Consider the following 26,583-nt stretch of genomic DNA (forward strand, 5'->3'; position numbering starts at 1 on the left):
TGTTGTCACAAATCACAAAGCTTAAAAAATAAAAATATATAATTTTCCATTGAAGATTTCTTTTATTTTTTGATAACTGTCTGCTGATTCATTAGAGAGGCACAGAGGGAAAAGAAAGAGAATCACGTTTTACAAGTAATGCAAATTGATCAAGAGATGTGTCATATACTATTTCAAGAGCCTTATATTCCCAAGATACACTGTATCACACTGGAGAGAGATAAAGAAAGCAGAGAAAGAGAGAACAATAGAGAAATTACCCCCAGATTCTATATATGGTGCCTGAAAATCCATGCAAAAACCGAAGTGTATTCTATAACAATGAACAAAACTTAATTGGTTAACTAGCCAATCAGTGCTGTTAACTAGATGTTAACAAGCAATTATTAGCAATAATTGGCATTAATTGAGATTTACGCACACAGCTCGCTCAATGTATTCTATAACATGGTGCGCCTAAATTCTAAGTCACATAGTTGAAAACAGGGCATGGCCATGGGTGGGGCATGGGCATTTCTAAAGTCTATGCACATTATTATAGAACTAGTAAAAATGGCTCGTTTCTCAAAAAAAATGAAATGGGCACTAGCAAGTCTATCTTGTAATGGTGATTATGTTTTTAAGGCTCTCGGCGAAGCGATTTCTCTTCTCTCCCCTGCCCTCCCCTCCATGTCCAGCGATTATTCCCCCCCCTCCACCCCCTCCGTGTCCCACGATTCTGACCTCCCCTCCTTGTGCAGTGATTTTCCTCTGCCCTGCCCTCCCATCCATGTCCCGCGATTCTCTCCTCTCCTCCCATCCCATCCATGTCCATTGACTCTCCTCTGCCCTGCCCTGCCCTCCCCTTGATGTCCCGCGATTCTGTCCTCCCCTCCATGTCCAGCGACTGTCCTGTGCCCTGCTCTCCCATCCACGTCCCGCGATTCTGCCCTCCCCAGCGATTCTCCTCTGCCCTGCCCTCCCATCTGTGTCCCGCGATTCTGCCCTCCCCAGCGATTCTCCTCTGCCCTCCCAACCAGCATTCCCTGCAGGCAGGTCGGGCTCACATCCCCTCCCTCCCAGCATTCCGTTGCCTTCACTTGCTTGCCTTGCGTAGGTAACATCCTGACGTCAGCTCGCCTCCTGCGTTCCCTTCCCTCTCACTGTTCCGCCCTCCTCTGACGTCATTTCATCTTTACGCGAGGGCATGACAGTGAGAGTGAATGGAACGCTGGAGGCTTGCTATGGTCAGGATGTTACGAACCCAGACAGCCAGCCAGCCGTAGAACGTTGACGGTACAAATTATTATATTAGATAAACATGATCTGTGCCTAATTTAGGTGTTAGGATTTATACCAGGTAAAATATGGCCTAAATGGACGCAAACAAATTTAGTCCTGTGGTGAGCTGCTCTGCGTATTCTATATACCACATGGAAATTTAAGTCTATTCTGTAAAATTTAGGCATACTTTAGTGAATACAGCTAGGCATAATTTTTTTCCACGTGGATTTTTCAGGTGCCATATACAGATTCTAGCCCTATATGGTAAATCTGCAAAAAGTTAGATGGAACACATATACATCAAATAAGGAATTATATATATAGGTGTCCTTTTACTAAGGTGTGCTAACAATTAATGCACGCTAAATGATAAGACACCCATAGCAATATAATGGGCAACTAATCAATTAGTGACAGCTAATCATTAGTGCACACTAAATCCATTAGCACACCTTAGTAAAGGGATCCCATAGGCAGCTCGAATGCACACAAGTGGATTTTCAGACACCTAAATAGACATGCACAACTTGTATGACAGGGATGTCCAACATGTAGATGGTGGAACAAATGTGGTCCACCTGATTTTGGGACGTGGCTCTCTTTAGCAAAAAAAAAAAAAATTGTATTGCCTAAATAGCTAGCACACATGATTTTGAAGCACTGCAGAGTTATTTGATGAATATGAAGTCACAATTTCAGAGATTCTCATATGATGGCAACTGCAATAAAACTATCAGGCTCATTTTTGAAAGAGAAGGACGCCCATCTTTTGACACAAATCGGAAGATGGGCGTCCTTTTCACAGGGTCGCCCAAATCGGTATAATCGAAAGCCGATTTTGAGCATCCCCAACTGCTTTCCGTTGCGGGGATGACCAAAGTTCACGTGGGCGTGTCGGAGGCATAGCGAAGGCGGGACTTGGGCGTGCCTAACACATGGACATCCTCGACCCATAATGGAAAAAAAGGGCATCTCTGATGAGCACTTGGACGGCTTTACTTGGTCCTGTTTTTCTTACGACCAAGGCACAAAAAGGTGCCCAAACTGACCAAATGACCACCAGAGGGAATCGGGGATGACCTCCCTTTACTCCCCCAGTGGTCACTAACCCCCTCCCACCCTAAAAAAAACGTAAATTTTTTTTTTGCCAGCCTCAAATGTCATACTCAGGTCCATCACAGCAGTATGCAGGTCCCTGGAGCAGTTTTAGTGGGTGCAATGCACTTCAGGCAGGCGGACCTAGGCCCATCCCCCCCTACCTGTTACACTTGTGGTGGTAAATTTGAGCCCTCCAAAACCCACTGTACCCACATCTAGGTAACCCCCTTCACCCATAAGGGCTATGGTAGTGGTGCACAGTTGTGGGTAGTGGGTTTTGGGGGGGGGGGTTGGGGGCTCAACACACAAGGTAAGGGAGCTATGTACCTGGGAACAATTTCTGAAGTCCACTGCAGTGCCCCCTAGGATGCCCAGTTGGTGTCCTGTTATATCAGGGGGACTGGTGCACTAAGAATGCTGGCTCCTCCCACAACCAAAGGGCTTGCATTTGGTCGTTTCTGAGATGGGCGTCCTTGGTTTCCATTATCGCCGAAAATCAGAAACGACCAAGTCTAGGGATGACCATCTCTAAGGACGACCTAAATTTTGCAATTTGGGCATCCCCGACCGTATTATCGAAACGAAAGATGGATGTCCATCTTGTTTCGATAATACGGGTTTCCCCGCCCCTCCATCGGGACATTTTGCGAGGACGTCCTCAGCAAAACTTGAACGTCCCTTTCGATTATGCCCCTCCACACCTTTCTCTGAGTGATTGTTTTCAGGGATCTCTACACCATGGAATGTGAAGCCATCTATGGACCACCGCACAGCTAGAACCCCTCCTCCTCCCTTAGATACAAAAGAAACAGTACCTTTCCATTTAGCTTGCGATTTAGGCAAAACAAACACAAGGCAATCAAGAGTTGGCAGTAGAAACGCCTGTGCTCAGTAGGCAAAAGGAAGAGTTCAGATTTTACCTTGTAGAACTCCTGAATAGCTTGACTGACAATGACAGACTCAGCCTGTATGCGTCCCACAAGGTACATGATGTACTTATCAAACTCCACCATGTTCTTAATAAAACACATGGCAACATCATCATCCGTGTCACACTTCTTCAGCTCTGGCAAGAAGGTGCTGCAGAGACAGAGAGAAAAGGAGTGAGAAAACACTGGGACATCAGTTGTGATAGGCAGTGGGTTCACTCAAAGGAAAAAAAGCCCTTCTGAAGCAATCAAAACAGCTAACTGTAAAGAGACAGAAGGACCTGACATAGCTCAATAGCAGTGATGAATGCTGATCAGGTTTGATTCCTGGGCCTCAATTTTGTGTCTCAGGTAATCTGGAGTTGGTGATATGGTATAGGCAGATTTGACAAACACAGAGAGGTTGGCAGATAAAGACTTCTCATCCACCCAGTCTGCCAATTTTTGCCTGCCTGCGTAGCAACAAATCTTACTGGAATGGTGGTTTGCTCATTTTTATAATCCTCTTATTTGATAGACTGCCATTCATGTGGGGACATCATAGTGGTTTATAATTCTCAGGTGAATACTGCAACATAGAAACAACAGCAAAAAGAAAACCTGACAAAAACTGAGATCAAGGGAAAGGATTAGCACAAACTAATAATCAGAGACAATAGCTATGATATACTTCTAATGGGAGAGGGTGCGGGTAGGAGCTTCCTGCTAGAATACGGGAGTAACCCTGCAAGAGAGCATACATGCCTTTCCTCAATTTGGGGTTTGGTTTTGTTGCATGAGGTGACAGGTGAAGTAACAGTGAAGAAAAAGCATAAAGTGGTGTCTGGATGATGTAGTCAGAGGAGCTTTCAATATTGAGACTACAGATAAATGATTTTCTATTTTTTTGGATAAGTGATATGACTTTATATTTTAATCTTGGACACATTTAGCATGATTTTGGCATTATTTTTTCAAAAAATGTTCTTAAAACATTTTTTTTAAAGGAAGGGTTCTGAGGATTTATTTGCATTACTTAATATACTGCTCTTCAGTAAAAACATCAGAGAGGTGTACAATCATAAGACAAATATTGCAGTAAGACCATAAAACAAAATATATAGACAGGAACACTAGGAAGAGATGCTCAACACAACAAATTTTCTATATTTTTCTCTGTTTCCATGTTTCAGTTATCAACAGAGACGTATAAATTGCTGAGGTACAAAAGGATAAACATATAAAGTTACAATGATAATAACAAAATCTCCGTCCTACACATTAAAATTAATGTTTACAAACAAATCTTGCCTAAATAGCCATGTCTTAACTAATACTTTAAATTTCTGAGTGGAGGTTTCCAAACGGGCTTCTAGGGGTAGACAATTCCACATCCAATGGTGCAATACAGCTAAAAAGATCAGGCCATGCCCCCAGTACCAAGTTTTGATTAAGTGGTAAAAGACTGTACTGCTATTCCATTGTTGAATTACATTGATGGTCCTCTCATATCACATCATATTAAATTAGATTAATAGAAAGTTACTATTGGTTCATCATTCTACATTTAAATGACCTTGCTGGTTTTATTTTTCTAATTTTCCTCAATTTTGGAAAGCAGGCATCAAGAGAGGGTGGCGGAAGAGTGATCTTAAACTAGAAAAGTAATGATGTCACTGCTGGACAAAGATTTCTGGGAGGTGTAGTATTAAGGGAACCCAGTATGGGAAGCCAGACAGAAGTAATTAGTTGAGGTACAAAGTAAAAGAGGCAGGATGCAGAGAAACAGTCCCAGAGGAACAAGTTGTGTGATACAGACAGAGAGAGTCCAGGTTTTGGCCAGGAGAGCAGACATGATGATAGGGAATCTCCATATCAGAAATCAGTGCTCCCAGCTGCTCAAGAGCTCAGCAGCTTGTCAGTCCAAAGGAGCAGAGATTGTTTTCTCACTAAATGGAGGTATGTTAGCATGAATTTTAACTCTTATATGCCTGACTGGAATGCTTTGATGACTGGAACCAACATGAATTGCATTCAATTTAGGGATTAGAATGTCAGTATTTAAAGGAGTGGCCTAGTGGTTAGGGTGGTGAACTTTGGTCCTGAGGAATTGAGTTCAATTTCCACTTTAGGCACAGGCAGCTCCTTGTGACTCTGGGCAAGTCAATTAACCCTCCATTGCCCCATGTAAGCCACATTGAGCCTGCCATGAGTGGGAAAGCACAGGGTACAAATGTAAAAAAAAAAAAAAAAAGATACAGCTTATAATAAGCATATTAAAAGAGGAAATACATTTCTATTTCTCTGGTGTGGCTTCTTAGCATTTCAGTTTATTGTCATTTATTCTATACTTGGTAAGGACTATCCGTGTGTACTCTGTTAGCATGTGGTTTCTAGGAAAGTCTGGTGTTAGGGTGTACAAGCAGGGCAACTCAAAAAGAAGAAAGTAGAGGCAGGCAATGTACTTCCATACATACAAAATTTATTCTGGAATCAATTATTTTAAGGCACCAGTGCCTTACAATAATTGATTCCAGAATAAATTTTTGATGTGTGGAAGTACATTGTCCACCCATACTTCTTTTTGAGATTCATTGCTTGGGAGACATTTCTCCTTCTGCGTTCCTTTTTTTTTTTTTGTCTTTTTGATTACCAACCATGGGCTGACAAAGAGGTCACAGCATGCAAACTGGTTTTGGTGTACCCCCTCAAAGTTCTGCCCTTGGTATCTGTAATGGCCCTGTTTCTATGTAAGGATTTTTATTACTTTATTTTTGTTACATTTGTACCCTGCGCTTTCCCACTCATGGCAGGCACAATGCGGCTTACATGGGGCAATGGAGGGTTAAGTGACTTGCCCAGAGTCACAAGGAGCTGCCTGTGCCTGAAGTGGGAATAGAACGCAGTTCCTCAGAACCAACGTCCACCACCCTAACCACTAGGCCACTCCTCCACTGTTGCTACTATTTGAGATTCTACATGGAATGTTGCTATTCCACTAGCAACATTCCATGTAGAAGTCGGCCCTTGCAGATCACCAATGTGGCCACGCAGGCTTCTGCTTCTGTGAGTCTGACGTCCTGCACGTACGTGCAAGACGTCAGACTCACAGAAACAGAAGCCTGCGCAGCCTTCTACATGGAATCAGGGCCAGTCTTAAGGCGAGGCGGCCGCATAGGGCCCCGCGCTCAGGGGGGCGGCGCGCCTAAGGTCGCCCCGCCCCGACCGCCCGAGTTCCAGTCCTCCCTCCCTCCCTCGGATGGCGCGCGACGGCGGAGTGGTGGGGGCGGTCCACCCCGGCTGTCAGCGGGTGGGGGGTGCCCTGCACCCGCTGCTCCCACCCTGTCCTACCTTTAAAAAAAGACTGTGGAAGCACCAGAGGGACAGGCAGTGCCTCGTGTCTGCCCTCCCTGCTACTAAAAATGTCTTCGACGTCGTCATTGGGCCTTCTCACATTGAGTCCCGCCCTTCTCTGAGGTAACTTCCAATTACTGCGAGGGTGGGCGGGACTCAATGTGAGAAGGCCCAATGACGACGTCGAAGATATTTTTAGTAGCAGGGAGGGCAGACACGAGGTGCTGCCTGTTCCTCTGGCACTTCCAAATTCTTTTTTTAAAGCCAGTGAGGGTGGTGGGGACCGGAGAACAAAGCTAGTAGGTAGGTTGGGGGGGGGGGACTCAGATGGGAGAAGGGTGTGTGGGGTGGGGGTTCTCAGGTGGGGGGAAGGGTGGGGAGGGGGTTCTCAAATGGGAAGGAGACTACTACTTAACATTTCTAAAGCTGAGGTGGGGAGGGGGTTCACGGATGGGAGAAGGAGGTGGGGAGGGGGTTCTTGGATGGTTAAAGGGGACAGGTGGGGAGGGGACTGGGGTTCTTGGATGGGAGAAGGGGACCAAGGTGGGGAGGGGGTTCATGGATGGGAGGAGGGGGTTCTTGGATGGTTAAAGGGGACGGGTGAGGAGGGGACTGGGGTTCTTGGATGGGAGAAGGGGACTGAGGAGGGAGTTCTCGGATGTGAGAAGGGGACGGGTGGGGAGGGGACTGGGGTTCTTGGATGGGAGAAGGGGACTGGGGAGGGGCTTCTCGGATGGGAGAAGGGGGCAGGCACTGGGGTCTGAGAAGTGGCCATATGGGAAAATGGGGGCCATGCCTGGGGCTGGTGGGAAAATGGGGCATGCGTGGGTCAGGTGGGAGAATGGTTCTGAAAAGGGGGCCCTAATACAAGGCATGTGGATGAAGGGGGCTGGAACTGGGGGCTGAAAAGGAGGGTAAGTGGGATAAGGGGGCTAGTACTGGGACTGGAGGCTGAAAACGGGATAGGGAGAAGTGGCTGGGGGGCTGAAGCTCGGGGCTGGTGGGAGAAAAGGGCTGGGGCTGAAATGGGGGACTGGTGGGATAGTGGGGCTGGAACTGGGGACTGAAAAAGGGGCGGAGAGAGGGGCAGATCCTGGATGGGGTAGCGAGAGGGAGGGCAAACCCCGGATGGATGCGAGAGGGAGGTCAAATTGTGGATTGAAGGGGCAGAGAGAAAGGGCAGACAGTGGATGGCAGGGATAGAAAGGGCAGACAGCGAATGGATGGGGGAGAGAGAGAGGGCAGACAGGGGCAGATGGTGGATGGATCATGGAAGGGGCAGAGATAGAGGGCAGATGTGGATGGAAGGAGCAGGGAGAGAGGGCAGACATTGGATGGAGGGGACAGCAGAGAGGGCAGACACTGGATGACAGATGCTGGATGGAAGGAAGACAGTGAAAAGAAGATGAGGAAAGCAGAAACCAGAGACAACAAACGGTAAATAAAATATATTTTTTTATTTTTTTTGCTTTAGGATATAGTATTGTAGCTGTGTTAATAAATGTTTATAAATAGAACATGTAAATAAGGTAATCTTTTTATTGGACTAATTTTAATACATTTCGACTTAAGAGAAGAAAACCCCCTTCCTCAGATCAGGATAGGATACTGTAACAGCACTATACTGTATTGACCTGAGGAAGGAGATTTTGGCCTCTGGAAGCTAAATGTATTAGTCCAATAAAATGGTATTATTTTATTTTCTGTATTTGTTTTATTTCTATTTGTTAATTTGTAAAGTGGTGATTGGTATTTGTTAGTTTTTTCAAATTTACATCTGCTGTCTTTATATTTTGCACAGTACTAGGGGTCATTTTCTGTTTCTATGGTGTTGAATTGTATGCAGAGTCTGGCATCTTGGGGGTTCAGTTTAATTTTTGTCTAAATAGAAAGTTTAAATATTACTACTTATTCTATAGTGGATTAGGGTGTATCTGTGTTTGTGAAAAAGACATGGCTTTCAGTTGGCATTGACTGTGCAGGATCGACGATCTGTACTATTCTGTCAGGTTTCATTTTACAATAGGTGAATTGATGTTCTAGTGCTCACTGTAGTGTTTTAAGATGTTTTCCTTTTCTTTGTGTGATTCGTAGAAATGACTGCTTATGGTATGGTAGAATTGCTCAATAGGTCCTAGAGTGTTTTGTATTCTCGGCATACCTAGTACTGGATTTTGGAGGGGGTGTTAAAAAATGACCGGGAGGGAGGGGGGCCTTGAAGCTGGGAGCCCTAGGGGGGGACACCCTGGAGCTGGGGGCCTTGGAGCTCAGAGGGAGCAGCCCGGGAACTCAGAGGGAGGGGTAGCCAGCCCTGGAGCTAGGGTGGGGGCGGAGTTAGGTGGGGGCAGGGCTAGGGTGGGGCCCCATCAAATTGGTCTGCATAGGGCCCCGCACTTGCTAAGACCGGCCCTGCATGGAATGTTGCTACTGGAATAGCAACATTCCATGTAGAATCTCCAATAGTAGCAACATTCCATGTAGAATCTCCAATAGTATCTATTTTATTTTTGTTACATTTGTACCCTGCGCTTTCCCACTCATGGCAGGCTCAATGCGGCTTACATGGGGCAATGGAGGGTTAAGTGACTTGCCCAGAGTCACAAGGAGTTGCCTGTGCCTGAAGTGGGACTCGAACTCTTTAGTAGTCTGGCTTGTTCAGGTTTTTCCAATAGGTGTATTGATATTCTGGAGCCGCCTGTAGTATTCTACTACTACTATTACTTAACATTTCTAGGGTTACGCAGCGCTGTACAAATTAAAAAATAAGGACGGTCCCTGCTCAGAAGAGCTTACAATCTAAAGGACGAAATGTCAAGTTGGGGTAGATGAGATTTCCTGAGAAGAGATGTAGTGATTAGGTGCCGAAGAGGTGGGCTTTGAGCAATGATTTGAAGATGGGTAGGGAGGGGGCCCGGCGTATGGGCTCAGGGAGTTTGTTCCAAGCATGGGGAGAGGCGAGGCAGAAGGGGCAAAGCCTAGAGTTGGCGGTGGTGGAGAAGGGTACTGAAAGGAGGGATTTGTCTTGAGAGCGGAGGTTACGTAAGGGACGTAAGGGGAGATGAGGGTAGAGAGGTAAGGAGGGGCTGCAGATCGAGTGCATTTGTAGGTGAGTAGGAGAAGCTTGAACTGTATTCGGTATCTGATCGGAAGCCAGTGAAGTGACTTGAGGAGAGGGGTGATATGAGTATATCGGTTAAGGCGGAAGATAAGACGTGCGGCAGAGTTCTGAATGGACTGAAGGGGGGATAGATGGCTACGTGGGAGGCCGGTGAGGAGTAGGTTGCAGTAGTCAAGGCGAGAGGTAATGAGAGAGTGGATGAGAGTTCAGGTGGTGTGCTCGGAGAGGAAGGGGCGAATTTTGCTAATGTTACAGAGGAAGAAGCGACAGGTCTTGGCTATCTGCTGGATATGTGCAGAGAAGGAGAGGGAGGAGTCGAAGATGACACCGAGGTTGCGGGCAGTTGAGACGGGGACGATGAGGGTGTTATCAACTGAGATAGAGAGTGAAGGGAGAGGAGAAGTGGGTTTGGGTGGGAAAACAATAAGTTCAGTCTTGGCCATGTTCAGTTTCAGGTGGAGGTTGGACATCCAGGCAGCACTGTCGGATAAGCAGGCCGATACCTTGGCCTGGGTTTCCGCAGTGATTTCTGGTGTGGAGAGATAAAGCTGGGTGTCGTCAGCATAAAGATGATAGTGGAAACCATGAGAAGAGATCAGGAAGCCTAAGGAAGAGGTGTAGATTGAAAAAAGAAGGGGCCCAAGGACAGATCCCTGAGGAACTCCAACAGAGAGCGGGATAGGGGAGGAGGACGAACCATGAGAGTGTACTCTGAAGGTACGATGGGAGAGATAAGAGGAGAACCAGGAGAGGACAGAACCCTGGAACCCAAAGGAGGACAGTGTGTTAAGAAGTAGGTTGTGATTGACAGTGTCAAAAGCGGCGGATAGGTCGAGGAGGATGAGGATGGAGTAGTGACCTTTGGATTTGGCGAGGAACAGGTCATTGCAGACCTTAGATAGTGCCGTTTCTGTTGAGTGTAGGGGGCGAAAGCTGGATTGAAGTGGATCGAGGATGGCATGAGTGGAGAGAAAATCAATGCAGCGGTTGTGGATGGCGCGTTCAAGTATCTTGGAGAGGAAGGGTAGGAGGGAAATGGGGCGGTAGTTGAAGGGACAGGTAGGGTCAAGTGATGTTTTTTTGAGGAGTGGTATTCACAGTGTTAGCTTCTCCTAGGTAAAGTGCTTGTGTGAGTTCTGGGAGTTAATGCTGTTTTGCCAGTCCTGAATGACTTGCATTATTACTTCACAATATACCCAGTTGCTGTTACTGAAATGACACCAAAATCAGAATTTTTTTTTTGTATGGAAAGTTCTATGGGGAGACACTGTAGTCTGAAATGGGGGGGGGGGGGGGGGGCTTCTGAGGCTGCAGAATGCATGTTTACATTTAACACCAACGCAGTCTAGTGTGCAGGGCTGGGGAACACAATTTTATTATAGGTGGGGACCACTATGTTTTAGATTAAAGTCCTAGGCTACATGATTTAAATGCTATAGTATTTGCTGAGTATGTGCAGGGATTGCAGAGTTTTATCTCTATTATATATTCTGGAAACATAAGTTAAAACGTATGATGATTATGAAAAATTGCAGGAAGTTGGAAGACTAGGCATCCAAATGGCAGATGAGATTTATTGTGAATAAGTGCAAAGTAATGCACATTGGGAAGAATAATCCAAATTATAGTTATGTGATGCTAGGTTCCACCTTAGAAGTCAGCACCCAAGGAAAAGATCTAAGTGTTATCGTGGACAATATGCTGAAATGTTCTGTGCAGTGTGTGACAGCGGCCAAAAAAAGCAAATAGAATGCCTGGAATTATTAGGAAAGGGATAGAAAATAAGTCAAAGAATATTATAATGCCTCTGCATTACTCCATGGTGTGACCACACCTTGAGCACTGTTTGCAATTCTGGTTGCCATATCTTAAAACAGATAAAGCAGAATTAGAAAAAGGTTCAAAGAAGGGCAACCAAAATGATTAAGGAATGGAACTCCTCTCATATGAGGCAATGCTTAACAGGTTAGGACTCTTCAGCTTGGAAAAGAGATGGCTGAGAAATAAGAGAGAGATCTACAAAATACTGAGTGGTGTAGAATGGGTAAAAGTGAATCGATATTTTTTTAACTCAAAGAATAGTTAAGCTCTGGAACTCGATGCCAGAGGATGTGGTATCAGTGGTTAGTGTATTTGGGTTAAAAAAATGTTTGGACAAGTTCCTGGAGAAAAAGCCCATAGTCTGCTATTGAGATAGACATAGGAAAAGCCACTGCTTGTCCACGAGATCAGTATCATGACTCTTGCTACTACTTGTGACTTGAATTGGCCACTGTTGGAAGCAGGGTACTGGGCTAGATGGACCATTGGTCTGACCCAGTATGGCTATTCTTATGCTGTTGTTGTTTTTTTCCTTGAGGCAACTGCCTGAGTGAGAGAGAGGTCCCCAACCTGGCTCCCTGACTAGAGCTCTGAGGAAGGCCTCCCTTCTGGGGGCCTTTGTGGGTGCATAATCGCATACCTTGCCTTATCTTGAGCTGCTCATGTTTTAAATAAATAAATAAATAGTTTTCTGGCAACATGAAACTCCATACGACTTTGCAATCATTCATAAAGTAGTTCACACATCAGATGCTTTGCATAGTGGCAACATTCTAGTATACTCACTTGGCGTGGAAATTGGTGATGTCACTGAAGTTTCTAAAGATGATAGATTTTTGACTTGCTACAGCTGCTGGGAGGTTTGGACAGCTCTCAGTATATTGAATGTGATGGTTCTGTAGGAACTGGAGGTCTTTGACAAATTCCTTCTCTGAGCTAAGCAACTCCTTAATTATGATGCTAAAATGGAAAACAGAAGGAAGGGAAAACACAATAAATCATAAGTACGTAAGTATTGCCATACTGGGACAGACCAAAGGTCCATCAAGCCCAGCATCCTGTTTCCAACAGTGGCCATTCCAAGTTACAAATGCCTGGCAAATCTATGCTGCTGGCCAGCTGCAGTGAGCTAGTGGGTTTTCAGGGAAGGACAAAAATTATGAGGTAGGAATAACTAGTTACCTGAGAATTATTTTTTCTAAGGCATCTACTGGCCAATATTCAGTGCTATTAACTGGCCAGGAATGGCTTCAGGCTGGTTAAATAGCATTTAGCCAGCTAACCACGAATATTCAGTGGGAAATAGTCGGTTATCTCTGCTGAATATTCGCAGTTAGCACATAGGGCTAGATTCTAAATCCTCATGGAAAAATTACAAGCCTAGGCTTATTCTCTAAAGTATGCCTAAATTTTATAGAATCAGCTTAAATTTCCGAGCACTATATAGAATACGCCGAGTGTCTCTCCACGCAACTAAATTTGGTCAAGTCAATTTAAGCCATGTTTTACTTGGCATAAATCCTGATGCCTAAATTAGGAGCAGACTGGGTGTATTCTATAATAATATGCATTGATTGTAGGAACACCCTTGCCCCGCCCGTGGCCACACCCCCTTTCAACTTAGAATTTAGGTGCACCACATTATAGAATACACTTAGTGAGCTGTGCATGTAAATTTCAATTAATGCCAATTTCTCCAACGCTATTTAATATCATGCTGTTTCCCCTTGCAACCCCTATTCACTTGTTCAGCACCCACGTCTGTTTTATCATTCCCACCTTAAGAAGTTCCCTTATTTGTACTGTTTGTCTGTCTTGATTAGATTGTAAGCTCTGGCGAGCAGGGACTGTCTCCTACATATTAGTGTACAGCACTGTGTATGTCTATTAGCGCTATAGAAATGATAAATAAGAGTAGCAGTAGTAATAGCAGTAGCAAAGACCCACCCCGATCATAGCCCCCACAAAACAGATCCTCCAACCCCGAAAGAAACCCTCATTACATCCTCCACCCCACTTAAAGCCATGAGTGGAGGAGTGGCCTAGGGGTTAGGGTGGTGGACTCTGGTTCTGGGGAACTGAGTTCGATTCCCACTTCAGGCACAGGCAGCTCCTTATGACTCTGGGCAAGTCACTTAACCCTCCATAGCCACATTGAGCCTGCCATGAGTGGGAAAGCACAGGGTACGAATGTAACAAAAATTCTACTACCCTTTAGACATCTCCAGACCTACTGCTGCTATCGCATGCACTCCAGTACACTAACGCCTTGGCCACCTTTAAATCTAGACTGAAAGCCCACCTCTTTAACATTGCTTTTGACTCGTAACCACTTGTAACCACTCGCCTCCACCTACCCTCCTCTCTTCCTTCCCGTTCACATTAATTGATTTGATTTGCTTACTTTATTTATTTTTTGTCTATTAGATTGTAAGCTCTTTGAGCAGGGACTGTCTTTCTTCTATGTTTGTGCAGCGCTGTGTACGCCTTGTAGCGCTATAGAAATGCTAAATAGTAGTAGTAGTAGTAACGTGCATTATCTCTCTATATAAAACGCACCTCCAACGTTCTAATGAAGCCTCTGTTAGCCAACATTCTAAAGTGAAGGGGGTGAGATCGCATTGTGTCTGCCCCGCCCACGCGTCAAACGTGATGACGTCGAGGGCGGAGCAATGACACTCAACCAATCGCAACGCTCGGCAGCGAAGCGTCAGGGAAGGAGGCGGCGCTCTCGACGTCTAGCCTTCCCTTCGCTGTGTTCCGCCTTCTTCTGACGTCAAGGATGACGTCAAAAGAAGGCGGAACACAGCGAAGGAAAACCTAGACGTCGGGAGCACCGCCTCCTTCCCTGACGCTTCGCTGCCACGGAGGTAAATTTAAAAACAAGAAAAAAAAAACAACAACCATGTTGGGGGGAGAGAAGAGGGTGGCCACTAAACAACAACAATGGGAGCGGGAGGGCAGGGGAGAAACGACAGCATGGATGCGAAGGGGGGAGGGGGGGGGAGAAGAGGGCGGACCAGGCTGGGACATGGAAGAGAGAGAAGCATGGATGCAAGGGGGGGTCATGAAAGGGAGACAGGGGACTTGCTGCAAAAGGATGAATGGAGGCAGCAGGGGACAGAGGGGCATGGATTGGGATGGCAGGGCTCAGGAAGAGAGGGCAATTGCTGGAAAGGGATGAATGGAGGGGGCAGGGGACAGGGGACAGAGGAGCATGGATGGGCATGGATTGGGAGGGCAGGACTCAGGGACAGAGGGAAATTGCTGGATAGGGATGAATACAGGGGACAGATGGGCATGGATGGAAATGGATTGCAGGGCAGGCCTCAGGGAGAGAGGGCAATTGCTGGATAGGGAAAAATGGAGGGGCCAGGTGACAGATGAGCATGGATGGGCATGGATTCGAAGGGCAAGACTCAGGGAGACGGGAATTGCTGGATAGGGATGAATGGAGGGGACAGATGGCCATGGATGGATATGGATTGCAGGGCAGGCCTCAGGCAGAGAGGGGAAATGCTGGATAGGGAGAAATGGAGGGGCCAGGTGACAGATGAGCATGGATGGGCATGGATTCGAAGGGCAAGACTCAGGGAGACGGGAATTGCTGAATAGGGATGAATGGAGGGGACAGATGGCCATGGATGGATATGGATTGCAGGACAGGCCTCAGGCAGAGAGGGGAAATGCTGGATACGGAAAAATGGAGGGGCCAGGTGACAGATGAGCATGGATGGGCATGGATTGGAAGGGCAGGACTCAGGGAGAGGGGAATTGCTGGATAGGGATGAATGGAGGGCACAGATGGCCATGGATGCATATGGATTGCAGGGCAGGCCTCAGGCAGAGAGGGGAATTGCTGGATAGGGATGAATGGAGGGGCCAGGTGACAGAGGAGCATGGATTGGAAGGGCAGGACTCAGGGAGAGGGGAATTGCTGGATAGGGATGAATGGAGGGGACAGATGGCCATGGATGGATATGGATTGCAGGACAGGCCTCAGGCAGAGAGGGGAAATGCTGGATACGGAAAAATGGAGGGGCCAGGTGACAGATGAGCATGGATGGGCATGGATTGGAAGGGCAGGACTCAGGGAGAGGGGAATTGCTGGATAGGGATGAATGGAGGGCACAGATGGCCATGGATGCATATGGATTGCAGGGCAGGCCTCAGGCAGAGAGGGGAATTGCTGGATAGGGATGAATGGAGGGGCCAGGTGACAGAGGAGCATGGATTGGAAGGGCAGGACTCAGGGAGAGGGGAATTGCTGGATAGGGATGAATGGAGGGGACAGATGGCCATGGATGGATATGGATTGCAGAGCAGGCCTCAGGCAGAGAGGGGAAATGCAGGATAGGGAAAAATGGAGGGGCCAGATGACAAAGGAGCATGGATGGGCATGGATTGGAAGGGCAAGACTCAGGGAGAGGGGAATTGCTGAATACGGATGAATGGAGGGAACAGATGGCCATGGATGCATATGGATTGCAGGGCAGGCCTCAGGGAGACAGCGAAATTGCTGGATAGGGATGAATGGAGGGGCCAGGTGACAGAGGAGCATGGATTGGACTCACACTTTCACTCTGACTCTCAAACACTCACTCTCACATACACTCTCCCAAACATACACACTCCGAGGAAAACCTTGCTAGCGCCCGTTTCATTTGTGTCAGAAACGGGCCTTTTTTACTAGTGGTATAATAATGTACAATTTTGCCATTTGAACGTGTTAAGTGGCAAATATTGTGCACTATTTCCTTAACACACTTTAGTAACTATCCTCCTTAATCTTTGTTTGCACAAAGTGTTAAGGAAAAAAAAATTCTCCCTGCTTTTTAGGTTACTGTGATTACTCCCAGCCACTCTTTGTCCTTTGCTTTTGTGCAGTTTGGTTGCTTCCCCATTTATGCTTTTTCATGGCAGATCAAAGGGGAAGAAACTGTAATTTTCATAAACTTAGAGGTATCTATAGTAAATTTATACATTTGCATTATTTACACTATCGATTTATAAGTTGCCATAGGTGCACTGTTATAGAATCACTCCCCATGTGGAGATGGTGACCTGTAAATCAAGAATAATATTCAATTCAAATCAAATCAATTCTTGTATACCGCTAATGTCCCCTTTCCAGGGTTAAGTGCGGTTTACATTCTAGGTTTATAAAAATTACAGCTGTAGGTGCTGTTGTAAATGTGTCCACTTAACTTTCAGTGACTTGAGCACAACATATAGGTTTCTCTTGTGTGGTTGAATCTTTCCTATCCATTGATTGGTGTTCCTTTCTGGGGTTTTATTAATAATTTTAAATTGTACACCACTTTTATCATGCTTGTTATAAGCCAAGTGGGATAGAAAATGCAATAAACTATAACTATAAACTTCAATAAATGTGCACCCTATCCAGAGCTCATGTGCACGCCTACCTGTAAAATATGTGCTGTTAAAGAGAAGAAAGGGTGATGTTGGGCATGGGGGGAGGAGGAAGAGATAGAGAGGAAGGATGCTGGGCACAGGGAAGGAGGGAGAGAAAGAAGGGGAGGAGAGGTAGGGGAGATGCTGAACACAAGGAGAGAGAGTGTGGAGAGGAGATGCTGGGCATGGGGATGGTGGTGGTGGGGGGGGGGGGAAGATAGGGGGATAGTTAGTGAAAGGCTGAGGAAAGAGATGGAAACCGGGAGATAGATTCAGCAAAAAAGGGAGAGCATGAAGACTGGTGAGGAGGAGAATAGTGCATAGGTGTGTATCTGGCATGTACATACATATGTATTAGTATTTTAAATATATATATGCACATAACTGTCATGTAAATGTTAGCAATTACTTTAACAGAATTACCTCAGAAATGTTCTGGGTAGTGTAGAATAAGATGATCTAATAAAATATGTAATCTAAAATCTTATACTGATGAACCTAATCAGCAGGGATACTATAGCCATATCTACGCAAAGGGAACTATCATAGGTTTCAGCATATTTGATCTCTGCTAATGATAGGAAACGTCATCTCCCCTCTTGTCAGGAATGGACAACCCTTCCCAGAATAAAATGCTTAACCCTGTCATTTAAATATCTAAACAAATTAACAGACAAAGTTCAGCCAACACGGTCATTGTTTTTTAAATTCTGGCCTAGGCAGTTAAATTAAACTCAGATATTCAGCGCTACTCTCCACAAACCGAGGGAGACTGACTATCCAGGTAGAGCAGTGAGAGCTGCCACTCTCTGGCCTGGATAGCGGCAATATTCAAACCACTACCCAGATAAATTTAGGAGAGCACTTTTTCTGGCCAAGCCTTATCCAGGTTGCTATCTAGAGAGTAGTTTGAATATTGCTGCTCTCCGGGTAACTTCCAGCTCTGCGCACACACACCGTTCCAGCACTATCTGAGCAGTGCAGAGGTGATCTGTAAGGATGTTCAGCAACTCTGTCCAGCTAACAGCATCTAAGACAATTAAGAAATGGTAACAAAAGTTAGGTACAACAAATATGGGTGCTAAGCACCAATTCTATAATGGCAATTGTGTATGAAACTACCATTACAGAATACAATGTAAGCGGCATGTGTACACCTAACTTTAGACTCGAGCACTTACACAATAACGTAGTAGATGACAGCAGATAAAGACCTGTATGGTCCATCCAGTCTGCCCAATAAGAGAAACTCATTACATAGGGTATTATGTGATACTTCTGATCTTGATTTGTCCTTGCCATTTTTAGAGCACAGATCATAGAAGTCTGCCCGGCACTGTCCTTGTTCTAAATTTCTGAAGTTGTCAAAGCCCCTGAAAAGCTCCAGTGCAGCACATCTGAATCTATTCAGCCACGATCAGAGCACAGACTGTAGAAGTCTTGTCCAGCACTGGCTTTGCTTTCCAATTAGCGGTGATGCTACCTAATCTCTGTTAAGCTTCTTTGGATCCGTTGTTATAGGTTGCTGTACACCCTTGTGACCAAAGTTGGCAGTTGCACGCATGATAGTATAACTGCAAGACACACCTCTGACCTGCCCATGCGCGCTACAGCATTTAGGTGCTAAGGTTACAAACTAGTGCCTAAGGGCAGCTAGTTTAGTTTAGCTTATTATAACTTAATATACTGCCTTTCATACAATCAAAGCTGTTCAAAATAACATTATAAAAGCATAAAATAATTGAAAGGAACTCCAACTAAAGACGTTAAAGAGAAATTGGCAAAAGCTAGAGAATAAAGAATAACTCAATTGTGATCTTGGGCAAGTCACTTAACCCTCCATTGCCTCAGGTACAAAATTAAATTGTGAGCCCTCCTGGGACAGAGAAATATCCAGTGTACCTTGCAACGTGGCTGCGCAGGCTTCTGTTTCTGTGAGTCTGACGTCCTGCACATATGTGCAGGACGTCAGACTCACAGAACCAGAAGCCTGCGCTTGCAGATCAGCAACGATTCTGGAATCCTAAAGAGTGACAAGATTCCATGCAGAATCTCAAAGAGTAGCAACATTCCATGTAGAACCCTAAAGAATAATAAGCGGAGGAGTGGCCTAGTGGTTAGAGCACTGGTCTTGTAATCCAGAGGTGGCCGGTTCAAATCCCACTACTGGTCCTTGTGATGTTGGGCAAGTCACTTAACCCTCCATTGCCTCAGGTACAAACTTAGATTGTGAGCCCTCCTGGGACAGAGAAATACCCAGTGGTACCCGTATGTAACTCACCTTGAGCTACTACTGAAAAAGGTGTGAGCAAAATCTAAATAAATAATAATAACAACTCAGGATTCAGCAGAAAAGGCTTTAGTAAATAAGTAACTTTTCAAAGCAACTTTAAAACATTGGTAAAACTGCTCAGTATGGAGGGCAAAAGACAAGGTATTTCATAGGGATGGGCTTATGGAGAAAAAGGTAGAGTGATGAGTAGCCTGAAGTCTAGTACGTGCCAATGTATTTATTTATTGCATTTGTATCCCACATTATCCCACCTTTTTGCAGGCTCAATGTGGCTTACAGGATGTTAATATGATATAGTCATTACATAAACTTAGATACAGTCGATAATAAGCTGAAGGTAGATGAGGGTTTAGATGGAAAGGTATTAGGTAGGAATGGATAGCTGGATTCTGAGTTGAGGAATGCAAATTGCATACTGGTCTGTATGGAATAATCAAAGATGATAAATAAGCTGCAATTTCAGAAAAAAAGTACTTTGCGAGTCAAAACTAAAATTTTGTACTGGATACAGAAAGTGATGGTGCAGTCTAAGTAAAGGTGCATTACTACAAATTGCTGCCAATTACCACCAATTAATGCCTCTTAAGGGCTATTATTAGTAATTAAGGATAATTGGTGCCTAATTTAACAATTAAGTTTGGCGCATAACTGTCACTATTCTGTAACTTGCATACCCAAATTTGTGTGCAAGTCAGAAATTTTGGGTGCACAAATTTATAGAATCCAGGGACTGAGCTCATTGTCTTTCCATAGGCATACCCAGCAGACAGCTAAGACCTGTCGCTTCTTTCTCTATAACATCAGCAAAATTCACCCCTTCCTCTCTGAGCACACCACCCGTACTCTCATCCACTCTCTCATTACCTCTCACCTTGACTACTGCAACCTACTCCTCACTAGCCTCCCATTTAACCATCTATCCCCCCTTCAATCCATCCAGAACTCTGCTGCGCGTCTTATCTTCCGCCTTGACCGATATGCTCATATCACCCCTCTCCTCAAGTCACTTCACTGGCTCCCGATCAGGTACTGCATACAGTTCGCTTCTCCTACTAACCTACAAATGCACTCGATCTGCAGCCCCTCAATACCTCTCTACCCTCATCTCCGCTTATGCTCCTACCCGTAACCTCTGCTCACAGGACAAATCCCTCCTCTCAGTACCCTTCTCCACTACCGCCAACTCCAGGCTCCGCCCTTTCTGCCTCACCTCACCCTATGCTTGGAATAAACTCCCTGAGCCCATACGCTAAGCCCCCTCCCTGCCCATCTTCAAATCCTTGCTCAAAGCCCACCTCTTCAATGTCGCCTTCAGCACCTAACCATTATTCCTCCATTCAGGAAATCTAGACTGCCCCAATTTGTTTGACTGCACTTTTGTCCTTTAGATTGTAAGCTCCTTTGAGCAGGGACCGTCCTTCTTTGTTAAATTGTCCAGCGCTGCGTAACCCTGGTAGCGCTTTAGAAATGTTAAGTAGTAGTAGTAGTAGTATAATGCCTACTATTATCTGGATAAATGGCTTTGAAGTTAATCCATGACTGTACAGACAACTTGGCAAATCACTGAGAGCAGTGCTGAAGAAGAAGAATCAAACATATAAATTGCGAGTGACCGTACTCACTCGCAAATACGCAGTAGAGACTTTCCCTCTATGTCCCGCCCCCGCGTCAATACGTGATGACGGGGGCGGGACAGAGAGGGAAACTGCGTGAAGGGGAGGGAGGGAACCGCCGAGGTCGCCACCGCTCCCCCCCTGAGGTCGTCGCTACCGCTCCCCCCCACCTGGAGTCGCAGCCACCGACCCCCTCCACCCGGCCCAGGCCCTCTCTTTGCAATTGAACTTACAGCGCCGAAAACGCAGCAGGCATATCAGCTGAGCTCCCGTAGGCCTTCCTTCCCTGCCTGTGTCCCGCCCTCGCCGACATTACATCACACGAGGGCGGGACACAGGCAGAGAAGGCTGACGGGAGCTCAGCTGATCTGCCTGCCTGCTGCGTTTTCGACGCTGTAAGTTCAGTAGCGAACAGAATGCCCGGCCCGGGTGGAGGGGAGGCGGCGGTGGTGACTCCGGGGGGGGGGGGGGAACAGAAGTGGCGACATGGGGGGGGGGGCGGCGACGACAACGACCTGGCGAGGAGGGTAGCTGGAAATCTCGCCCATTTTAACGGGCACAACGGCTAGTGTATTATTAAATGAAATGATATGCATCACTTTTACCAGTGTCATCATATCAGTGGCATAGGAAGGGGGGGCGGTGGGGCGGTTCGCCCCGGGTGCACGCACTGGGGGGGTGTCAGCTCGCTGGTTCCCTGCTCTTTCTGCCCCGGAACAGGTTACTTCCTGTTCCGGGGCAGAGGAAGCAGGGAAGCAGCAGAGCCAACGCAGCTCCCAATGACGTGCACTGGGGCGGATCGGCCCTCCCGCCTGCCCCCCCCCCCCCCCCGCTGAAAGGTAGGGTGCGTTTCGGGGGGGTGCGCTCCGGAGGGGGGAGCGCCGTGCCCTGCACCCGGGGGGGGGGGGTGGGCAGCGGCGACCCGCCCCGGGTGTCAGGCACCCTTGCTACGGCACTGCATCATATTGCTACTTTAACTTTATTTACAAGCAAATCCAGTATCTTCTCAAGCTAAGCAAGGACCAGTTTTTGTAATTATGTTTATTCAAGTTCAATATACCGCCTTTCATGCCACATAAATCAAAGTGATTTTCAATACAAATAATGAGAGGAAAAGTGAACTCCAATAAGATAATATTGAGGGATAGAGATCTAAAAGAAGAGGAAGAAAAAAAGAAGGTAACATCTTAGTATCACTATGAGTCCTGTTGACTAGGGTTCACCAAAGGCTTGTATCTATAATAAGGATTTTAAGAGGTTGTGCTGTAGGGACAAAGCCTTTGGCACTCAGTGAAGCATTATTCTACATTATAAATCTGACTTTTCACAGACTTAGGCCATGTCAGCTCCCATGCAGAGGCTCGTTCCTGTAATAGGCCTCAATACACTGCTGACAAATCAAGGCTAACAGAGACAAAACAACTGTTCACAACAAATTTAGTTTACTGTGCTGGGGACCTTCATGGACAAGAAGAAAATACCTATGGTGCCGAGAGCTGGGTCCTTAGGCCCCAAAGACACAACACTGTAAAACATCAGACCTTGTTGTTCTAATCAGCATGGCACCAAAACCAAAGGAAAGGGTATAAGACCCCCTTCCCTGAAGCTGGTATCAACTGGCTGTTATTTTCAGCAGTTCACACAAGAGCTGCTATCAGCTGGCTCCAAGCTGGCTACATGATGAAGGCTCATTAATCTGTGGCATCATCTGCCTGCATGTTCTTGCCTGGCTGGGAAGAGCTTACCTGCTGACCATCCTGAGTTCCTGCTGATCCTTACCTCCCTGCCTCTGTTTACAGTCCCTGACATCCTAGGGATCTGGTGTTCATGAGTATTATCATCTGTCAGGTGGAACTGTTTTCTTCATAGTGCTTGGGATGTCAGGTATATTATAAATTTCAGGATTAGAGGCTAGTGTGCATCCTCTTTACTTCCCCATGACAGGTACTTAACACTCAGTACTTTACCATCATTTTGTGTGATTCTGTATAAGTACATTGTCTCCGATCACATTTTATATCTTTGATGCCATTATCTTTATTAAAACAGCTTTTCTATTTTTCTAATACCTAAGCGTTGTGTCCTTTCCTCTCACTGTTTACAATTTGGACTGTTCTGAATTTGGATTGCATGAGTGGGAAGTTTGTGATCTAATCCCAGAGTGCTAAAATTACTATTGTTATATTTGTACTTCCCCATCTTTACCTGCCCTTTAACAAGGCACGATCCTTGTGTTTAGTCCCCACTGTGCTATTGTGTAACTTCAGATACTATGGAAGAACTCACTGCTAATTTTATTATGCTTGTTTGACCCAGTGGCGTTCCTAGGGGGGCGGACACCCGGGGCGGCGCCACGCCCCCCCGGGTGCAGCACCCCCCCCCCCCCCCGATGCAGCGCGGCCCCCCCCCCCAGGTGCAGCACCCCCCACGATGCAGCCGCTGGGGGGGGGGTGCCGCAGCGCGCGCCTGCTCAGAGTTCCCTGACTTCGCGCATTCGCTGCAGCTCCCTCTGACCCGGGACAGGAAGTAACCTGTTCCAGGGCAGAGCAGAGGGAGCTGCAGCGAACGCGCGAAATCAGTGATCTCAGAGCAGGCGCGCGCTGCGGCACCTCCCAGCGGCGTGCACCCGGGGCGGACCGCCCCCACCGCCCCCCCTTGGTACGCCACTGGTTTGACTGGTAACAACCTGTTTTGGTCAAAAGCGGGATATAAATGTGAAAATAAATAAATAAATACCTCAGTTTCCTTTTGTATTCATCCCCTGAGACAGATTCTCCTGGGAACTCTGGGGCATCTCCTGCTCCCCATTCAGGTGAGAGCTAAAGCACACAGAACAACAATAAGTTTCTCTGCAAGGAGAGTCAAGGTTTTCATTGGTTATTAACACAACCAGGTAAGCTAGAAATTATCTGGAAAAAGCATAGCCTAATGGTTAATGCACTGCAGTACAAGTCAATACAGATCTAGGAACATCGGTTTGGGTTTCATCAGTTCAAACAGTGGTTTAATGAGATAAGGAAGCACAATATTCAGGTCTCATGGGTCTTGAGGTTTGATCTGGTCAGTCCTCCATTGCCTCTGTACAAACTTAGATTATACGCCCTCTAGGACAGGAAAAATACCTACTGTACCTGAATGTAATGCATTTTGAGTTACAAATGAAAAAAGGCATGAATTAAATTCAAAATCCCTCCCTTATAAAACTATTCCAATGATATTATTGGAATTAGTTTTATAATGGAAGGGAAGGGAAAGGAAGGAATTTTGGATTTAATTCATGCCTTTTATTCAGTTGTAACTCAAGGTGAATTACATTCAGGTACAGTAGGTGTATTTCCTGTCTCAGATGGTTTACAATCTAAGTCTTTACCTTTAGAAATACGTATGCTCAGGAATTATGAGACATTTCGCAAAGCTCTTAAAATGATTTTTTTCCATGAATATTTGGATTGATTAGGAGTATCTATAATGTATTTTTATAAATATGATTATGATGTTTTTTCATGATAATTCTTGAGATTATTGGGCTCATTTCTGAAAGAGAAGGACACCCATGTTTCAACATAAATCAAAAAATGGACGTCCTTCTCGCAGAAACGTCCAAATTGGTATAATTGAAAGCCAATTTTGGACGTCCCCAACTGCACTCCATCGCAGGGAAGGCCAACGTTCAAGGGGGCATGTGTTGGAGGCATAGCAAAGGCGGGACTTGGGCATACCTAATACTTGGATGTCCTTGACCTATAATGGAAAAAAAGAAGGACAAACACTTGGACGTTTTCACCCAGACCTGTTTTTATTACGACTAAGGCACAAAAAGGTGCCTGAAATGACCAGATGACCACCAGAGAGAATCGGAGATGACCTACCATTACTCCCCTAGTGGTCACTAACCCCTTCCCACCTTCAAAAAACATCGTTCAAAATATGTCGTGCCAGCCTCAGATGTCATACTCAGATCCATGACAGCAGTATGCAGGTCCCTAGAGCAGTTTTAGTGGGTGAGTGCACTTCAGACAGGCAGACCCAGCACCATCCACCTCCCCCCTACCTGTTACGTTTGTGGAGGAAACAGTGAGCCCTCCAAAACTCACCAGAAACCCACTGTACCCACATCTAGGTGCCCCCTTCACCCCTTAGGGCTATGGTAGTGCTGTACAGTTGTGGGTAGTGGGTTTTTTTTTTGGGGGGGGGGGGTTGGGGGCTCAGCACACAAGGTAAGGGAGCTATGTACCTGGGAGCAATTTCTGAAGTCCACCGCAGTACCCCCTAGGGTGCCCGGTGTGTCCTGGCATGTCAGGGGGACCAGTGCACTACAAATGCTGGCTCCTTGGACGTCTTTGGTTTCAAAAATCGCTGACAATCAGAAACGTCCATTTCTAGGGACGTCTATCTCTAAGGACGACCAAATTTAAGGATTTGGACGTCCCTGATGGTGTTTTCGAAATGAAAGATGGATGTCCATCTTGTTTCAAAAATACGGGTTTCCCTGCCCCTGGATTGGGATGTTTTGCAAGGACATCCAAATCAAAACGTGGACATCCCTTTCGAAAATGCCCCTCCACGTCTCATTTTTTTATTGATCTGTGATCCACAATGAACCATATAATGGTATTTGTGGACAATAAGCCCTGTATAACATAACAATGCCTCAATCTTTCTTTTTCTCCAACTGCACACTCTCAAACTTCTCTGCCTCAGTTCTTCCGCTAACTGACCATTATCTGATGACTTTCATACTTAACCATCCTCCCCAACAGTCTCATCCAATCACAACCCCCTAAATTCCCCTTCTGAGACTACAGCAAGAGCTCATGGGAGCTATTTCCTGGGCTGCCACATGGGCTAGAGTGAAGGGGACCATTCATGTATCCACACCCTAGACTACCAGGGTATCCTCCAGTATAGCCCCAGAGGTAGGTAGGTGGGAGTTCTGAGGCTGCCTGAAGGGTGAGGAATGGGATAATCAGCTGGTCTGGGGTTAGGGAGGGGGAACAGATCCAGAGGAAGCCCTGATGCTGGGGGGCCTACCAATTGGAGAGCTAGTTCGGGGCAGGAGCAGGTCCGGGGGTGGAGAAAGCTTCAATCAGGGAGGGCTGGTTTGGGGGGGGGGGCTTTCAATTAGGGGGAGCATCTATTTGGGTGACTCTAGTGCCAGGGGGCATGCTGTAGGGAAACGGCTCATGAACATGTTCTGAGAGGGTGTCAATTTGGGTAGGAGGTACAGTGGGGGAAATAAGTATTTGATCCCTTGCTGATTTTGTAAGTTTGCCCACTGACAAAGACATGAGCAGCCCATAATTGAAGGATAGGTTATTGGTAACAGTGAGAGATAGCACATCACAAATTAAATCCGGAAAATCACATTGTGGAAAGTATATGAATTTATTTGCATTCTGCAGAGGGAAATAAGTATTTGATCCCTCTGGCAAACAAGACCTAATACTTGGTGGCAAAACCCTTGTTGGCAAGCACAGCGGTCAGACGTCTTCTGTAGTTGATGATGAGGTTTGCACACATGTCAGGAGGAATTTGGGTCCACTCCTCTTTGCAGATCATCTCTAAATCATTAAGAGTTCTGGGCTGTCGCTTGGCAACTCGCAGCTTCAGCTCCCTCCATAAGTTTTCAATGGGATTAAGGTCTGGTGACTGGCTAGGCCACTCCATGACCCTAATGTGCTTCTTCCTGAGCCACTCCTT

At 46.2% G+C, this 26,583-nt stretch overlaps 1 protein-coding gene across 2 annotated transcripts in view; it reads right to left on the bottom strand.

Moving 5' to 3' along the window:
• OBSCN (obscurin, cytoskeletal calmodulin and titin-interacting RhoGEF) overlaps positions 1–26,583 on the bottom strand; it is a 472,877-nt gene that overhangs the window by 193,142 nt on the left and 253,152 nt on the right. For both annotated transcript variants that reach the window (XM_030197417.1, XM_030197425.1), the window contains exons 60-62: positions 23,620–23,702; positions 12,349–12,522; positions 3,282–3,441 (exon numbers count right to left, since the gene is read on the bottom strand). In XM_030197417.1, the coding sequence (XP_030053277.1) occupies positions 3,282–3,441; positions 12,349–12,522; positions 23,620–23,702 (417 nt within the window). The remainder of the gene's footprint in view (positions 1–3,281; positions 3,442–12,348; positions 12,523–23,619; positions 23,703–26,583) is intronic.

This window comes from Microcaecilia unicolor, chromosome 1 (assembly GCF_901765095.1).
Source record: "Microcaecilia unicolor chromosome 1, aMicUni1.1, whole genome shotgun sequence".
In the NCBI taxonomy this organism is placed as follows: Eukaryota; Metazoa; Chordata; class Amphibia; order Gymnophiona; family Siphonopidae; genus Microcaecilia; species Microcaecilia unicolor.